The sequence below is a fragment of the Salvia hispanica genome, chromosome 4 (assembly GCF_029641045.1).
Source record: "Salvia hispanica isolate PSC_SH4W2 chromosome 4, Shi_PSC_v1, whole genome shotgun sequence".
In the NCBI taxonomy this organism is placed as follows: domain Eukaryota; kingdom Viridiplantae; phylum Streptophyta; class Magnoliopsida; order Lamiales; family Lamiaceae; genus Salvia; species Salvia hispanica.
This window is the reverse complement of record NC_142695.1, coordinates 25,059,162-25,078,345: the sequence shown is the minus strand read 5'-3', so window position 1 is coordinate 25,078,345 and position 19,184 is coordinate 25,059,162. Positions and strand designations below refer to the sequence as shown.

The 19,184-nt window shown below is 34.3% G+C and overlaps 1 protein-coding gene and 1 pseudogene across 1 annotated transcript; one reads left to right on the top strand and one right to left on the bottom strand.

Moving 5' to 3' along the window:
- Positions 1-708: 708 nt before the first annotated feature.
- On the bottom strand, positions 709-3,387 carry LOC125195962 (uncharacterized). Its single transcript, XM_048094272.2, has 3 exons — positions 3,182-3,387; positions 1,518-2,576; positions 709-944 (listed from the first exon to the last, which is right to left on the bottom strand). Exon 2 carries the CDS (start codon positions 2,569-2,571, stop codon positions 1,570-1,572), a length of 1,002 nt encoding a protein of 333 aa, XP_047950229.2. The 5' UTR covers positions 2,572-2,576; positions 3,182-3,387; the 3' UTR covers positions 709-944; positions 1,518-1,569.
- A 6,584-nt stretch (positions 3,388-9,971) lies between these two features.
- LOC125194898 (protein FAR1-RELATED SEQUENCE 5-like) lies at positions 9,972-11,418 on the top strand (annotated as a pseudogene).
- Positions 11,419-19,184: the final 7,766 nt, after the last annotated feature.

Here is a 19,184-nt window from a genome sequence, read left to right as displayed (position 1 = left end):
CAATAACGGAAAATGAGTTCACCATTTATCTCATTGGAAGGAAATTTATTATGTATGTAAATTAATTTTTAGGACGAGACAAAATTAAAAAAGAGACTGTGTATAAGACGGAGATAATAGTACAATTCATTATTGATGAAAGAATAGTATTTTAATGGAGTATTTAATAGTATTTTAATAGTTATAGTAACTATTAAAATAAGATGAGAGAATAGTATTTAATGGAGTAGTAGTCAGAAAAAAATATCAGAAATACTAATTTTATATCTATGGAGATGCTTAATTAGTAAAAAGAGTACATTGTCATTCCACATAAGAAAATTCACTTTTTTTCGCTAGTCTTAAGAAAAATGACCACTTATTTATTTAGAAAATAACTAAAATATTCTATCTTTCTTTTCACTTGCTTTATTCATTTGTCATAATACTTTAAAACATCCAACATTTGTTTTCTCTATAGTATTACTTTAAACATCCAATTTCTCATAATACTTTAAAACATCCAACATTTGTTTTCTCTATAGTATTACTTTAAACATCCAATAATATTATCCCTTTCTACTTAAACTCCTTAAAATAAGAGTGCATAAAATCTAATAGCGTCTCAAGAAGATGGCATGTGACTTGGATGCGAATACACAAGCACGCACACCCATGTCAATGTGTAATTTTTAAAGGAGATGGAATAGTATTGAAGAATTAAGGGGATTCCGGCAAAAACAAGTAACTCTTTGAAAATGTATTCAACACTAGCATTAAATCCTACTTCTACTTTTCTAATGTATCAACTCCTCAACTAGTAACTGTTAAATTTCCATCAAATTTAATAGAAAAAATACTGGTGACTTACGTACATGCGAATGCCTCCATGATTTGTCTATAGCTCTACTTCTCATCTATGTATCTCTCTCCCCTTTCGCTAGCTAATTACTCTATCCAATTTTCTGCAAGAAAATATAATTCAGTATCAGTGAAGGAAACAGCTGAATTGATAATATGATTAGTTCCAATCAAATCCGTGATTTAAAGTTCCATTTACGTTGTTCAATTTTAGGTAAGTGGACACACCATTTAAATAATTCGTTACACTCATATTCTATTATAAAACAAATATATAAAAATGCCGAGTCAAAAATAGGATTATAAATGGCAGATAGAGGAAGTAACATGACTAGTCATTGTCTGTTACTTTTAGACCATTGACTAAACCAGTTAGATTCAGATCTAACAACACCATTATTGCAGAGATAATTTTACATGCATCATTTATTCTATTGTATTCAAATTTAAAATTTCACTAAGTCCCTGATAAACCAATCAATATAAGCTTTTCCTTTTTCACACAAAACATAGGCAGGAGATTGATGCATAAACAAAATATTAATATAAACATGGAAGACTCATATAGATATTCCCTTAAATGTTCCTTCAAATTTCTAATTCCATCACATTTATTAGTACTAACTTCATATTACTAACTAAAAAGGGATATTAGGGTTTAGAAATAAAATAATTACCTGGAATAAGGGTGCGAGGGCATGTGAATATGTATACTTGGCAATTAGAAGATTAACAGGAAGGGCCAATGCAAGGGTCAGCCTTCCCCTTTCCCTTCTGCATCCGGCGCTCGTTGTCCTGCTGAGCCTCGATGTACTCCTGCAGCTGCTGGAGCTGCAGTTGATGAAGCGGATGCAGCTGGCCATGCTCGTACTCATGCTCGTGCTGCTCTTGATGTTGAAATTGCTGATGACTTGCTTCGTAAGAGCTCCCCAGCGTCAACGACGGCTGCTGCTGCATTGCTACACCACCGCCTCCACTTCCTCCGCTGCTAATATGGTTCAATCCCGTGGCAGTCACTGCCCCTCCTCCTCCACCTCCCTCGCTGTTAAACCTCATCAAATCATTGCTCCGGTTATGATGTTGCTGCTGCTGCTGCTGCATCATTTCTTGCTCCCGAGCCATCTGCTGCGCCTCCAGATACTGCTGCTGCGCCACTAGATGCTGCTGTGGTGGCGCCTGCTCGCGCATCATGAGTTGTTGTTGCTGTTGTTGATGATGATGTTGATGTTGATCTTGCTCGCAGATTAAGAGCTGTTGTTGCTGATGCTGTTGATCACGGAGCACGAGCTGCATCCCCATCATCGGCTGAACATTTTGGGGGATAAGCTGATAGGCCTGCTGCGGCCCGTGCTGCTGGACAAATCCGGGATGGTTCAGCATTGGAGCCATCCCGGACGGGCCGATGTAGGACGCCAATTCCTTCTTCGCATTCTCCAAATTGGCATGAACCTGACTGAGCCTCTGCTGGAGGACGGAGATGAAACCGACGCAGCCGTAGATTGGGTCGCGGAGGCGGTGCTCAGCCTCGTACGCCAGCGAATTGACGGCGTCCTCGCGCTGGGCGGCGCTCAATTCGTTGAGGAGCTTCGAGACGTTGCTGGCGCCGAACACCTTGTGCACGTTGGTGAACTTCTGCGGATTGTCCGGCGGGAAATACGGCGCGAACACGCACTCCTGCGTGCACTTCCGCCGGAGGCATTTGCACGCGGCGCACGGCGAGTTTGACGACATTTCCTCTTCAAAAGGGAGGAGGAGACATTGTTAGTCATCGATAATCAATGGAGCTTCGAAATCAGTGATTTAAGTTGCAGTTTAAAATTCAGTAAAAAAATTGAAAACAGTGCACGTATCATTCAGCCAATTTTCGTTTCACCGATTCAAGACAAACAGTAAAATATGGGGGAAAAATTAATTAGGGAATCGAAGCTGACATATAAAGTATTGTTAAATTGTAGCAAAAGTCAGAAGATGATAAAATCAAGTTGAATTATACTTTAATTGAAGAAATGTGAATGCATTAACTGTAGAAGATTGAAGGAAACGCAATGATCGCCGGAAAATCAAGTTGAATTATACTTTAATTGAAGAAATGTGGAAAGCATTAACTGCAGAAGATTGAAGGAAACGCAATGATCGCCGGAACTCGGTGATGAACTCAGTAAGTTTGTTTACTTCTTAGAGGAAAATATGCATAAACTTGGAATGCAAGATAACCGCAAAGAAAATTTCAGATCCAAAAACAGTAGTAAAGAGAAAAATCTGAAACGATCAACGATAAACACCTTTTTCTGTGAATCTTCACATTCCAAAAAATCAACAAAGAAATTGAAAGTTTGTTCACCTTATTGAATTACTCGAAGCTAAAATTGAAGAACAATGAGAGTGGAAATATGAGAGACATTAACCCTGGGTTTAGTGGAGAGAGCTAGGGTTTGATTCCAAGAATTTCTGGATCCGATCTTCAAATTTCTCAATCCCCCAAAAAACTAGGACAAAATCAAACAATATAAACAATCACTATTTGAAATGTTGAATTTAATTTTATTATGATCTGAGATATGGGAATAAGGGATTTGTTATTGTGTACGTGTAAATATTGTATGTATATGCGCATATAATTTCAGTTATAAGCGAAGGGTTGATTGGAGCCGTCCACGTGTACTGAAGGAGATTTTCGGGCCGTTCACTTTTAAAATGTCAGCATATTAATCTAAATAAAATTTCAGTAGTCATTATTTAAATTTCAAATATTTCATTTCCAAGCCCATCAGGCTTGAATAAACTAAAATTAAGGCTATTAAATTAATAAAATTATCGATAAATGGTTTAAATAGGTTTGGCTAATGAATACCATCATATTTAATATATACTCCTCATTTGCGGCTCTGCCTACTTTGATATGAATTATTGGACGAAGACTCAAAATATTAAGTTAAAGTAATATTTCAAAAACCAGACCGATAAAAAGATCAGTGAAGCTACTGGTTCATGTTTCAATCGGTTCAATCGATTCAATTATCGGTCGAACCGTTTTACTGTTGCGCATACATAAAATTAAATATACAAAATATATTAAATTTACATACAATTAAATATACAATATACCAATTTATCATATTATATTTTGACAAAAGAAATTCTAAAAAAGTTTTACTCTAATTATACATGAAATCTAGTACAATCTATATTCGTTCATTACTTAGGGAAATTTCTCAAAAACAAGTTGCACCTTCCACATATACATACTCCCCAAGTGCAGATTGTATTCAATATGAGTAATATATGACTAATACATTGCATAAAATTTTACTTTCCTATGCTATTTTAGTTTGTTATTTTGAAATTTGTTGAGTTTTTACAAGCTATAAAAATATAATTAAAAAAATGAAAATAATTACTCTCTCCGTCCCTGAAAATTTGTTACCTATTTCCTTTTTTGTCCGTCCCTAAAAATTTGTCACCTTTCCCTTTGACCATTTTAGTAGCGGACCCCACATTCCACTAACTCATTCACACTCATTTTTTTATTTTAAAACTAATATATAAAACTAGGACCACATATCACCAACTTTTTCAACCCACTTTCTATTACATTTCTTAAAACTCGTTGACAGTCGCGATTGTTTCTTTCGTACGCCCTCCCTCTTCTCCTTTTTGAATTCTTGGCATTGTTGTGGACTGCTCAGATTGGGTCGCCAACTAATCCGACCAACCTATTTCTGTCTGCTACCTGCAAATTGCAGGTGAGTGGATCCGGTAAAAGTTCAGGCTGATCAACTTGACTAGCTCTGACCCGAGTAGGAAGAAGGGAAGAGTTTGAAAGTTTGTTATCAAAAAATTTTATCCTACTAATACTATTTGATTAGTATAGGGAAGTAAGGATCGATCCCACATAGATGAGGCGTTGTAGAGGTTGTTTGCATGACACGGCTTGGGTGGCTTGGCTGCCATGCTTTCTAGGGGTTGGGTTAAGTTTTAACTACTTGACATGGAAAAGAAGACTGAACTGAACAACTAAGCTAAACTACTTGATCAAATTGGATAAACTTTCCATAATTGGACAAATAGAATAAACGGGGATTGTCAGTCCCCTGCAAAAAGTACGATAAGGTAAAAACTTTCTGACAACTTGATCTTCTTAAAAATATCAACATAAAAAACAGAATAACAAACAGATCTGAAAGACTAAAGAAGACAAACATTAGAAAATACATAAAACTTAAATTGTTCCTACGATCTAAGCAACGACGAAGTGGAAACGAAAACTAAAGCATTTTCATGCAGAGACGAAACATAACTCCTAGATCTAAGCATACGAAGACGAATCAAACATAAAACATCAAATCTAAGCTAAAACTCAACATAAAATATGAAAGCGAAAACAGATCTAAAGTATAAGACATAAAACGAAACTCAAAGCTTGAAAACGAAACAAAAACTTGGATTAGACTAAAACAGAAAATAGAAAGTCGATTACATCAAAAGAAAAGCGGTAAACTAAGCTACGAAAGCAGGAAACTATTTCATCACCCCTTCTAAGAGTGGAATATTGAACAGAGAATGGAAATTGTGCGAAAACAAACACTGAAATTAGAACTAACAGCTAAATTGAGCGGAACAAAGTGTGTGTGAAGAAATCAAGAGCAAGGAAAATGAAAAGAGACTCTGGTTTCATCTCTTGAAGAGAACTGAGACCCTATCCTACTCTAAGAAGATTGGTGAGAACCCCCTCTAAGCTATGGTACAAGAAATGAAAATTCAGGGAACTCTCTTCTCTTGGTGTGTTGAGCTTCTTTATATAGGGAGGCGTAGGGCTCTGATCCCTAGGGTACCACCTCTCGAAAATGACGTTCCTGCCCTTCACACCTTTAAGTGGAGCCATTAGTCTTCTCTCCCTGGTTGGCTCCGGTAGAATTTCAACTTGATCAGCTTGTGCTGCCTTTTTCTCCACCTTTTTTCGACTTTTGCTTTCGCCCTCTTGAATTGTGCGACCTTCGGTTTACGGTGAAATTTACACACACCTGGCTTAAAAAGGATCGTTAATTCACTGATTTAAGTGCAGTTTTACCATGGAACACATGCATGAAACGAGCCTCATCACTCGTGCCGGGTCAAATGGTGCCAAATTTTAAGGGATGGAGGGAGTGATAAGTAATTTGCTAATAAAATTTAAGTTAATAACCACACTTTATTATTTATGTATAATTTACGTTATATAATAACGTGTATAGGAATGTGATCAAATGCAAACTCTATATATTGTACAAACTTCAAATTAAGATTTGGACCATTAAAAATTGTCAACAGATGACAAAATAGTAGCAACAAATTATATCAACGGTTGATGTTGTGTTAATATTGAGTTGACATTTTCTGTTGCTACTATTTTCTCATCTATTGATTTTTTTAATGGTCCAAATCATAGTTTAGAGTTTGTACAATATACTCCTTCCATTCCGAGGCATTTCATTTTGCGCACTCGTTTAAAAATAATAATAAAACATAGTTAAAATGGAGAAAAAAGTAAAGTAAGAGAGAGAGAATATTTAGATAAGACTCTTCTCTACATTATTCTTTCTCTTACTTTACTCTCTATCTACTTTAACTATTTATAATCATTTTTATGAGAAAATACTTGTCTAAGGGCATTTTGCTAATAAAATTTAAGTTAATAACCACACTTTATTATTTATGTATAATTTACGTTATATAATAACGTGTATAGGAATGTGATCAAATGCAAACTCTATATATTGTACAAACTTCAAATTAAGATTTGGACCATTAAAAATTGTCAACAGATGACAAAATAGTAGCAACAAATTATATCAACGGTTGATGTTGTGTTGATATTGAGTTGACATTTTCTGTTGCTACTATTTTCTCATCTATTGATTTTTTTAATGGTCCAAATCATAGTTTAGAGTTTGTACAATATACTCCTTCCATTCCGAGGCATTTCATTTTGCGCACTCGTTTAAAAAAAATAATAAAACATAGTTAAAATGGAGAAAAAAGTAAAGTAAGAGAGAGAGAATATTTAGATAAGACTCTTCTCTACATTATTCTTTCTCTTACTTTACTCTCTATCTACTTTAACTATTTATAATCATTTGTAGAAAATGAAATGCTTCTGTTACTATGGAACAGAGGGAGTATGAGTTTGTATTATATCACTACCCCATGTGTGTGTATATATATATATAGGTTTATGTTAAAATGACAACCCCTCTTAAAGTCACACTGTGACACCACTTATACAACAATATTATAAACGTTACACAGCAATCTGTAGATTGCTGTATAGCGTGTTGGATATTGCTGGCGGTCTTTTTCAGAATTTTTTTTGCCACGTGGCAGCTTATTATTCGTCCACGTGTACAAATGATTGGCTAGGAATGGTGGTATGATGTTATTTTAAGAGGTGGTGACACCCTAACACTCTCATATATCTCATATATACATATATATATATATAGAGAGAGAGAGAGAGAAGTGATCAATGTTTAACTAATATTAAGTGTATAACTAGAGAATTAATTTCAGCCACACATTTAACATTCCAAATTAATCATATGGTTTAAATAAACTTTCAAATTTTTATGAGAAAATACTTGTCTATGGGCATTTTGGGAATTCAATATTTCAACATGAATTAATGAAATTTATAATTACCCATCGTGAATTTATCGTCAACAATCTTCCCAAATCATTCTCCAATCTGAACCAAATTTAGCTTAGGATTTCTTCCAAAAATATGAAATTTTCGATCTGAATCAAATCTGAACCAAATTCAGCTTCGTTCTGATTGAATTCAAGCGCGATTTTCTCAAATCTGATTGGATCGATCAGCGCGAATTAGTTTGGATCGATCAGGATTGACCAGCGCGAATCAAATCTGTTTGATTCTGATTGAATTCATCACAACTGATCAAATTCGCTCAGGATTGACCAACGCAATTTGATTCATTCTTCCCGTTCATTCCTTCATCGCGACGTCTGGACTCCTTCAAATGGATTCAATTCCGATACATTCATCGGAAGATTATTTCGATTCTGATTCCTCTTCATCGGGAGAGGAAGGAGAAACTGAATCTAAAAGTAATTATCAATTATTATCAATTAAGTGTTGTTGCTCAGCATGATTAGATCGTGTATGATGTGAAAAAACGTTAGAGTGAACTATATGTGATGAACAGTGAAGTAAATATGCTCAATATAAGTTGTAGTGTAGTAAATATGCTTTATATTGAAGTAAATATTGTTTGTATTGATGCATTTAGTGAATTATTTTCATTTTAGTGATGTATATTATGCATTTCAGTAAAGTACATCATAATTAAAGCGAAGTATTCCAATGTTAGTGTAAAGTGTTTGTGATTCATGGTTAGAGTGAAGTAAAACATGGTTAGATTGAAGTATTCCAGTGTTAGAGTGAAGTATCTGTCATCTATGCTTGTAGTGGTCTGTTTTTCCCTTTCGGTGAAGTAAAACATGGTTAGAGTGAAGTATTCCAGTGTTAGAGTGAAGTGTCTGTCATCTATGCTTAAAGTGCTCTGTTTTATCGTTTCAGTGAAGTAAAATATGGTTAGAGTGAAGTAGTCCATGGTTAGAGTGAAGTGTCTGTCATCTATGCTTGTAGTGCTCTGTTTTTCCATTTTAGTGAAGTAAAACATGGTTATAGTGTAGTATTCCAGTGTTAGAGTGTAATGTTTGTTATCTATGCTTAAAGTGCTCTATTTTTTCGTTTTAGTGAAGTAAAACATAATTACAGTGAAGTATTTTATGCTTACAGTGAAGTATATATTTCTTACAGTGGTTTACATACCAAAATGTCCCGATGATTTGAAACCAAAAATTGGACAAAGTTTCATGACCCTTGATCGTGCATTGGACTTCTACAACAATTATGCTCGATATGTTGGGTCTGAAACCCGTAAGAAGGGATCAAAAAAGGAAAAAGATGTCATTACTTGGATTTATGTGGTGTGTAGCCGAGAAGGTACAAAGCAAAGAAAAAATGAACAACATGAGGTGAAACGCAAGCGTTCTTCTATTAAGTGCTTTTGTAATGCTAAAGTGTCTTGGAAGTTTTTTATGGGTGTTGGTTATGTTATACATTGTTTTGTTGAAGAACATAATCACGAGATGGTTGAGGAATGCCATAAGCGTTTTATGAAGTTGAACCGCAATTTGGATTTAGTCCATCAGAAATTCATACTTGATTGCGCTAACGCAAATATCGGTCCAACTTTAAGTTTTAGCTTACTCAAGGAAGTTCTTGGTGGATTAGATTATGTAGGGTGTACTGTTTTAGAAGTGCGCAACTACAGACGCGATCTTAGAGCATACGTGGAAGGAGCTGATGCATAAATGCTATTAAATGAGATGCGCAGGAAGAAGGAACTTTGTGCAGCATTTACCTATGAATTTGAGGTCAACTCAAAGGATAGACTGACACGTTTGTTTTGGTGTGATCCAACTGTCAAGAGAAATTATCATTTGTATGGTGATATTGTTTCTTTTGATACGACATACTCAACAAATAGGTACGTGCACACTAATTATATTCATATGCCTCATAGTTTACTGTCTTTCAATTCAATGAAGTATATTGAGCGTATAATGATATATATTGTTCATATAGTGAACTAGTATATGATTATAGTGTATTGTTTATTTCTGCATGCTTACAGTGTGTTGTGTTTCAATTCAGTGAAGTATATTAAGCATTTAGTGAACTACAATAAGCTTACAATGAAGTATATTGAGTATTTAGTGAATTACAATATGCTTACAGTGAAGTGTATTGAGTATTCTTATATTACTCTAATTTTTCATTTCAGTGAAGTAAAATGTGCTTAGAGTGAAGTATTCCTTGATTAAAGTGAAGTGTTTGTGATCCATGTTTATGTGCACTATTTTATCATTTTAGTGAAGTAAAATATGCTTAGACTGAAGTATTATAGAGTTAGAGTGAAGTGTTTGTGATCCATGCTTAAAGTGCTTTGTTTTTCCATTTCAGTGAAGTAAAACATGCTTAGAATGAAGTATTTCGTGATTAAAGTGAAGTGTTTGTGATTAAAGTATATTCTGCATGTCTTATAGTGATTTTAACATGTAGGTACTGCATGATATTTGCTCCTTTTACGGGCAAGGATAATCATGGTCGCCCTGTGACATTTGCTGCTGGCCTTTTGTCCAAGGAAAATGCCGACTCCTTTTCATGGTTATTTAAACAATTTGTGAAATGTATGGGTGTGGCTCCCAAGCTAATCGTAACCGACCAAGACTTAGGAATGAAAGTTGCTATTGCAGAGCTTCTTCTTAATACAAGACACAGGTGGTGCATGTGGCATATATAAAGTTGCTGACAAATTGCCAAAGAACATGCTTGGTAGTGAAGAACTAAAGAAGGAATTGAATGCATGTGTTTGGTCGGAGTTGATAGAGCCTGATGCATTTGAAGAATCTTGGCATGCTATAATGGAAAGATATGGGCTGGCCAATAATGACTGGTTTTTATCAATGTTTGCATCCAGAAAGTTTTGGGTTCCTGCCTTTTTCCGTGATTTTCCGATGAGCTCGTTGATAAAGACAACATCTTTGTCCGAATCAAAGAATAGCTTCTTTAAAAGGTACTGAAAGTGTCAGGCTAACCTTATGCTATTTTATATGAACTATAACCATGCTTTGGAGGCTCAAAGAAGTAATAGTGCAAAGCTTGAATACTATGATTCAACAAAAGTGCCTATTTTGCGAACAGAATTGGAAATCGAGAAACATGCATCAACAATATATAGTGGCAGTGCTTTTAATGCAATTCAAGAGGAGATAGTTTATGCATGTTTCTCTTTATCTTGTGCAACTCTAGGAGTGTCTACCAATAGAGAGAATGAAGCATATAACATAAATGACAAGGATTCAAACTCATGGACAGTGACTTACTCCATTGGTGATGACACCTATTTGTGTGGATGTAAAAAGTTTGAGAGACTTGGTCTATCGTGCAGCCATATATTTTGTGTGTTGAAATATAAGTTTGTTAAGTTGATACCCGAGAAGTTGCGTGGATGGAGATGGTTGAAGTCACAGTTTGTGAAGCCAATACATGGAGGTTTTTGTGATGATCATGAAGTATTCTCTGCTGTAGACGAGAAGAAGATTGCATTTAAAAACATGTATGCATTATTCTTTGAAATAGCACAAAGTATTGAAGGGAACATTGACCAAATCAATGCATTTACTGCAATTATTGAAGAAGGTAAGAAGCAGCTTATTGGAGAAGGTGTTGTTCTGTCTTCAATAGAGAAGAGAGCATTGATTGAAAACTTATATGGCTCACAAGTACCAAACTTTATTGAAATTCATCCTCCTATTGTTGTCAGTACAAAGGGAAGTGGAAGTAGGAGGAAATCAAAGAAGGAGGCAGCAATCAAGTTAGCAAAGAAACCAGGCCGAAAGTGTGGAAACTGTCATGTGATAGGACACCATGATTCGAGGAATTGCAAAAAGGTGAATGAGAAGACAAACAGAGGCAGTGAGGGTTTGGAAAGAAATAGTTCACTCTGGTTTTAGGAGGAGAAGAACAAGAAAAAGAGTAGAAACCAATGTTGAAGCTGGTTCTTTTGTTCCAATAGTTCTGTTCCAAATTTTATTACTTCATTCGGATATTTCTGTTCTTCATTCCTTTAAATCTGTACTTCAGTCGTATAGTTTCTTCATTTACATATTGAATTTGAATTTGTTTAAACTTTTTGCAAGCTTAAATAGAATAGACTGAAGTGTTTTTATAATGGCTTATTTTTAGTAATAAAACCTACTGTATAACTTATTACTTCATTATATGAATTCAGTACTTCACAACAACTAATATAACAACATATCATCCACAATTACAGATAGTTCACTTGGAATAATACTATGTTAATTCATTAAGTACACATTAAATATCAATTCATTTTTTACCTTTTGTAGTAGGGATTTCAGTAGGGATTTGAGTAGAACTACTTGCTTTTTTCCTAGTTGAAGAGGAATTTTTACCTGTACATAACAAATACAGAATTAATTTACAACATATAATCCACAATTATAGATAGTTCACTTGGAATACTCTGTTACCTCATCTAATATGATTACAGATAGTATAATATGATACTTCATTATCATAACTTATTGCTTCATTATATGAATTCAATACTTCACAACAACTAGATTATAGTTAATAGGAAAACAGATCAGTTGCATTACCTCATCACATAAAATATGTAGTTCATTTGAATATGCAAACAATGCAGCAGTTAATTTTAGTTCTAAATCCTAAACTCATACAAAACAGTAAACATATACTTAATTTTTAGAGTGATTTACTTCATTCTAATGTTTTATTACTTCATTTTAGTAATAAAACCTACTGTATAACTTATTACTTCATTATATGAATTCAATACTTCACAACAACTAATATACAACATATCATCCACAATTATAGATAGTTCACTTGGAATAATACTATGTTAATTCATTAAGTACACATTAAATATCAATTCATTTTTTACCTTTTGTAGTAGGGATTTCAGTAGGGATTTGAGTAGAACTACTTGCTTTTTTCCTAGTTGAAGAGGAATTTTTACCTGTACATAACAAATACAGAATTAATTTACAACATATAATCCACAATTATAGATAGATCACTTGGAATACTCTGTTACCTCATTTAATATGATTACAAATAGTTTAATATGATATTTCATTATCATAACTTATTACTTCATTATATGAATTCAATACTTCACAGCAACTAGATTATAGTTAATAGGAAAACAGATCAGTTGCATTACCTCATCACATAAAATATGTAGTTCATTTGAATATGCAAACAATGCAACAGTTAATTTTAGTTCTAAATCCTAAACTCATACAAAACAGTAAACATATACTTCATTTTTAGAGTCATTTACTTCATTGTAATGTTTTATTACTTCATTTTTGTAATAAAACCTACTGTATAAACAAATGATTTATATTACTTCATTATCATAATTTATTACTTCATCTTATCAATTTACTACTTCATTAAAAAGAATATGTAGTTCATTTTGATGAAGAACACAACAGTTAAGTTTAATCCAAAAATCCTAAACACATTAATAAGAAACACAATATCAATATACAACATATCATCTACAATTTTAGAAAGTTCACTTGGAATACTCTGTTACCTAATTTTCATAATTTATTTCTTCATTTTACAAATTTAATTCCTAGGTTTTACCTTCTGGATTTGAAATTTTCTTTCCAGCATCTGCATCGAGGTTCCGAGTTGCTTGTTTCATATCCGGCTGCTTCTGAGTCGATTTTTGTACTATTTTGACAAAAATCAGAATCGAAGTTAGGAATGAGATGAACTTAATGAAATAAATTAAGAGTAAGAACCTTGAAAATCTTCAGATGTGTATTACCTTCACTAGATTTTCGGCCAGAACGCAAATTGCGGCTTGAATTTTCCGTTGAAGATTTTCGAGTATCAACCATTTTCTAAATGTGGATTCGATGTAGATGCTTAATGGTACAAATGCTGAACAAATGTCGTCGATTTCAGTCGTATATCGCCGGAGATAAGTAGTGGAGATGAGTGGTGAGTCGTCGATTTTCGGATGTCTAGGGTTTTGTGAGAGAAATTTTGAGAGAGAAGTAAAATTTTGAGAGAAAAAATGTGAGCGGAAGACTTGAAGCGGGAGGAAATATTTTGGGGATTTTGATTTTTTACCCTAATTCTGAAATTACATAAATACCCCCGCTGAAGTAAATTGTGTATACAATGAAGTGCGAAAAATAACCCTTGCTTATCTAATCTAGCCCTTGATTTTCTTGATCTTGTGGCTATAATTTGTTCTCTAGTTATGTACTTAATGGGCACTTGCCCTATATCACTACTCTATATATATAGAGAGTCCTATTAACCACAAATTCACCCTTAAAGACCGAACTAGAGACCAAATTGGGGCCACTCATTTTTCTTAATCTTATGGTTATGATTAATTTATAATTACTTTAATATTTTATTAAATAAAAACGTTTTTTTTTAGATTTTTTTAATTTTATTTAATTTTTATTTATTTTTAAATTTTTTTTAAATTTTTTTAAAATTTTTTTTCTAATTTTTTTTTTCTAATTTTTTTTTAATTTTTTTTTCTTCGATAAAAACTCGCTGGAGTAATAATGAACTATATTCACTACATAATGAACTAAATGAATGTATGTTATGAACTTATTACTTCATTCAGTCGTGCTATTACTTCGTTCCGTTAGTTTATTACTTCATATATTCATGCTATTACTTCATTCTATTAGTTTATTACTTCATTCCGTTAGTTTATTACTTCATTCAGTCATGCTATTACTTCATTCCATTAGTTTATTACTCCCTCCGTCCCGCTTTAGCAGTCCCATTGACATTTTTGCCCTCTTTTTGTAAAAATGATAAAAAATAGTTAAAGTGGAAAAATGGTAAAGTAAAAGAGACAATAATGTAGATAAGACTCTTCTCTATATTATTCTCTCTTTTAATTTACCATTTCTCCTCTTTAACTATTTTTTTTATCATTTTCACAAAAAAATGACAGAAAAGTCAATGGGACTGCTAAAGCGGGACGGAGGGAGTACTTCATAATGTGTTATGACATAATTATCTTTCAGTTGGGTTTAGGGTTATTACTTCATTCCGTTAGTTTATTACTTCATTCAGTCATGTTATTACTTCATTCTGTTAGTTTATAACTTCATTCAGTCATGTTATTGTTATGAGCTTATTACTTCATTCAGTCGTGCTATTAATTCATTCCATTAGTTTATTACTTCATTTATTCATGCTATTACTTCATTCTGTTAGTTTATTACTTCATTCAGTAATATTATTACTTCATTTATTTTTTATTATTAAGCGATTATAAATGTAAATGTAAATTATATACAAATAATTAAGTGTGGCTATTAACTTAAATTTTCTTCACATAGTATTATTTACTTTCAATTTTTTATATTTATTTATAGAATATAAAATACAAGAAATTTAATATGTAGGAATTAAAAAAATAAAGTAGTGACGCCATGTATTTTATGTACATAGTAGTCCCTTAGTAATCATTTGATTTGAGAGTATATAAAGTAGGGAGTAGTGATACGTTAATATATACAAAGTAGGATATTTTAGGTATTTTGTATTTTACAATAAATTTATATTGATTAATCAATTTAAGATTATTATATATAAACCCTTCTTTGATCATTTTGGAAAAAAACCACACCTTTACACTTGTGGCATGAATTTTGAATATTCCTTGAAATTTGGTGATAGAACAAGAATATAGAACGTAATTATAGCTTGATTAATATATGAAAATAGATTTTGAGTGTGGTTAATCTAGGAACTGAAATTTAGGGTTCTTAAAATTGAGAATTTTATATTTGCAATGAATTGTGTAAATTGATTATGAAATTATGGATTTAGGTTTATGTTATGATATTAATGTTATGAAAAATTGGATTTTAATAGAGTTATGTGTTGGTCATATACTTTTGACATGAACTATGAAGATATTAGAGTATTTTGTGATAAGCAAAACCGTTTTAGTTGCTGTACTATTTGAAAGTTATGTTTTAGCAACTGAAATATGGACACGAGATGTTTTTAAGCTCCAGTTACTAAGTTGTTAAATTATAAGCTAATTTTAAGTAAAGAAAGCTTTCTTCTTGATGCAGTTCGGGACGATATTAGAGTATTTTGTGATAGCAAACCGTTTTAGTTGCTGTGCAGTTTGAAAGTTATGTTTTAGCAACTGAAATATGGACACGAGATGTTTTTAAGCTCCATTTACTAAGTTGTTAAATTATAAGCTAATTTTAAGTAAAGAAAGCTTTCTTCTTGATGGAGTTTGGGACGATAAAGTTTGGGGGTTCCTTGTAAATGCAATACTATTGTTTAGTATAAAGACGAAAAATTGGGAGTACTTTCCTGGCAGCCTATACGTTGGATTAAAGTTGAGAATTTTATTTTTATATTTTAATTATGGCTTTTAAATGACTTTTATCTTAGTAATTGAGTATGAAGCTTAACAAAAGAGTAAATTTTTGAGGTTTGAGTTTTGGGACAGCCACGATGTAATTATGCTTATTGAGACTTTTGATTATTCATATTGAATTAGTATATTTCTTGCTGACACGAGAATATACAGAAATGCTTTAACTTAGTTTATGAGATGCAATAGCATTATCTTGGAGAAATATGAGATAGCATAAAAGATAAATAAATGTTATGAGCTAATGAAACTCAAAAGCCAGGTTTAAAAATGCAAAGGAGAGATAATAGTTGGTTTTGGATTGTGCTTTCTGTGTTTGAATATATAGTACGTGTATTTATTTTTAAAAGTAGGCGAACCAAATTTGAGTGCAACTAAGAAAGGAAAGAGCAAGACCTTGAAGTAAACGGAGTTTGTTGACGTGTATAGGTAGTGCACGTGTATTCTAGAATATAATGCCTTTAAATTTGGTAAATATTACTATGTGCTAATGTGGTTAGTTGCTTGTGCAATGAAACTTAAATATAACAGTGAATACAAGAGACTTCTTTAAGAGCATCCCCATCCGTGCTGTTAAATAAGAGCACGGAGGTGGGCCCGGACCCACTTTTACTCTTTGTCTTTAGGCAAGGGCACAACACCCACATCCGTGCTCTTCCGCAAGGACAAGCTCAAGGGTCCCACTATTCTATTATTCAATTTAAATATTTCAATTACTAAAAATATTTCTACAATATAAAAATACATTAAAATATAAAAATTACATAATTAAATCCTAAAAAATAAAAATTACATAATTAAAATCGTAAAAAATAAAAATACATAATTAAAATGTGAATTTTTTGGGGAAAAAATTGAAAAATAAATTAACAGTGTGTAGAAAATGGATATAATTTATTGAGAAGTGTGAAAATTTGTGAAAATAATTTTTTTTATTTAAAAATGATTTTTTAAAATTAAAATCGAATTTTTAAAAGAAAACAAAAAAAAAACGAAATTGCCGTTAGCCAATCGCGTGCCGCCACGTCAGCCTGCTCAGCGGCACGGACGTGCTCTTATTTAAGAGCACCGCCCTGCCCCTGGCAAGGACGGACAAGCTGCATTGGCGGATGAGCTCGTCCTTGCCGCTGGCAAGGACGGACGGACAACTTTTTTCATACCGATGTGGATGCTCTAATAATATATGATAGTGTGAATTAGTCAAATAATGATTACATCTTGTGTGGACTGTATAAATGGAATACGATAGGAATGATATTGAAAGGTGCAATGTTTTAAAAACCGGACCGGACCGGCCGGTTCGACCGGTTCGACCGCGAACAGGTAGGCAGTCCGGCCCGATTTACCTCTAAAAACCGTCTGTAGGTTGGCCCGCTCAGAACCGGCAAAACCGGCCGGTTGAACCGGTCGAACCGGTGACCGGAAACCGGTTTATCTATTTTTAAATATTTTTTGAAATATTGTTTTACTTGGTTTCTGGGATTTTGCGTGATCAATTCGACAATTAAGAATTCAGCGTCGCTTCCACTTCCCCCACCTTCCTACTTCTCCCTCCACTCCGTGACTTTCTAATTTCTCCCTCCCATTTTCTCCTCGATTCCCCACACGTACCTGACAACCGCCGACTGTGCTACCTCCGGCGCTCCAAATTGCCGCTCCTACCTGCTGGAATCTCTCTCGTTGTTTCCTCTCCTCGATCACATCCAACACCGCACCTCGCCGCCTCCGTATCCCCATCACCGCAGCACGTTTTGAGGTTGGCAAGCCTTCCATTTTTGTTTTTCATGGTGTGCATGTGTCTGTTTCTCAAATTTAAAACCCCTGCAGTCTGCACTACTATGTTCTCTCATAATTTTCTTGATAAAATGGAGTAATTAGCTTCCAAACCTCCCAATTTGTTGACAATTTATTTTGAAAAGGAGAAGTAAAACCGTAGTGAAATTAAATAATATATAATATATGTGTTTATTATATATTCCGGTTCAACCGATGGTTCGACCAATGAACCGGTTGAACCAGTGAACCAGTAGCGACACCGGTTCGCCGGCCGGTCCGATTTTTAAAACATTGGAAAGGTGAGATGGTGTAGATTGTTGGATTTATATATATTGAAATTGTGAATATGTATATGATATGTAAAGTAATGAAAAGACATTTATGTGTTGAGCAATGTGAAAAAGAGATGTAAATATATGTGCTACGCCTCATTGCTAAAGTGAGTCACATGGTATAGTTGGCATGTGATAGGGCTCGTTACAAGCATGATTTTATAGGGTTTATTACATTAACCTGGTTTATAATGTGCGAAAAAGTGGTGAATTTAAGTGTGCAGGAGCTAAAAAGTGTTGAAGTGACAGAGTGTAGGAACAACTTGATCAACTCGGAAAAGGAGCGAAAAATGGCCAAAGCTGAAGACAAATTGATCGGTTGGAGACAAGCAGAGTAATGGAGCCTGGCTTGCTAGCTGAGTTGATCAAGAGGAGCTCCCCACATGAAGACGTGAGATGACTGAGTTGATCAAGAGGAGCAAGAGGAGCTTACCACATGAAGATATGAGATGATTAAGTTGATCAAGAGGAGCTCACCACATGAAGAAATGAGATGACCGAGTTGATCAAGAGGAGCTCACCACATGAAGATATGAGATGACTAAGTTGATCAAGAGGAGCATTGAGTTGATCAAGAGGAGCTCACCACATGAAGAAATGAGATGACCGAGTTGATCAAGAGGAGCTCACCACATGAAGTAATGAGATGACTAAGTTGATCAAGAGGAGCTCACCACACCAAAGAACCGGAAGAAGGGCCAGCCCACGCAGTAGAGGAGATGAAAAGTGAGAAGGCGGTAGAAATAGGCCCCGAAGTGCCAGGGTACCAGCCAATGGCAGAGGCGGGGGACGAGCAATTGAAAGAAAAGGAACCCGAAGTTCCAACTGACGAACCGGAGGCAGCAACACCCTCAGTAATCAAACCGACGGCGGTTAAAAGGAAGTTAGTGTTGAAGAACGATCAAAGGGCTCCGAGTCAGAAACCAACACGGGTATCACAAAAACAGAAGTGGTGCCACCTACCCCAACTGACCAAGAAAAGAGAACCTCTCCGCAAATAAGGGACGGCACTGCAGAAATGGCAGAGGGTCTAGACCTCGCCGAAGGCATCGAAGGCAGTAGGAGACAAAGCACCGGAGGTAAAGGAGCCAAACAAGACCGTGGAGACTAAGAATACCGCCTAAGATGCCTTCGGCGTCGACCAAGAGGAAGCCAAGCG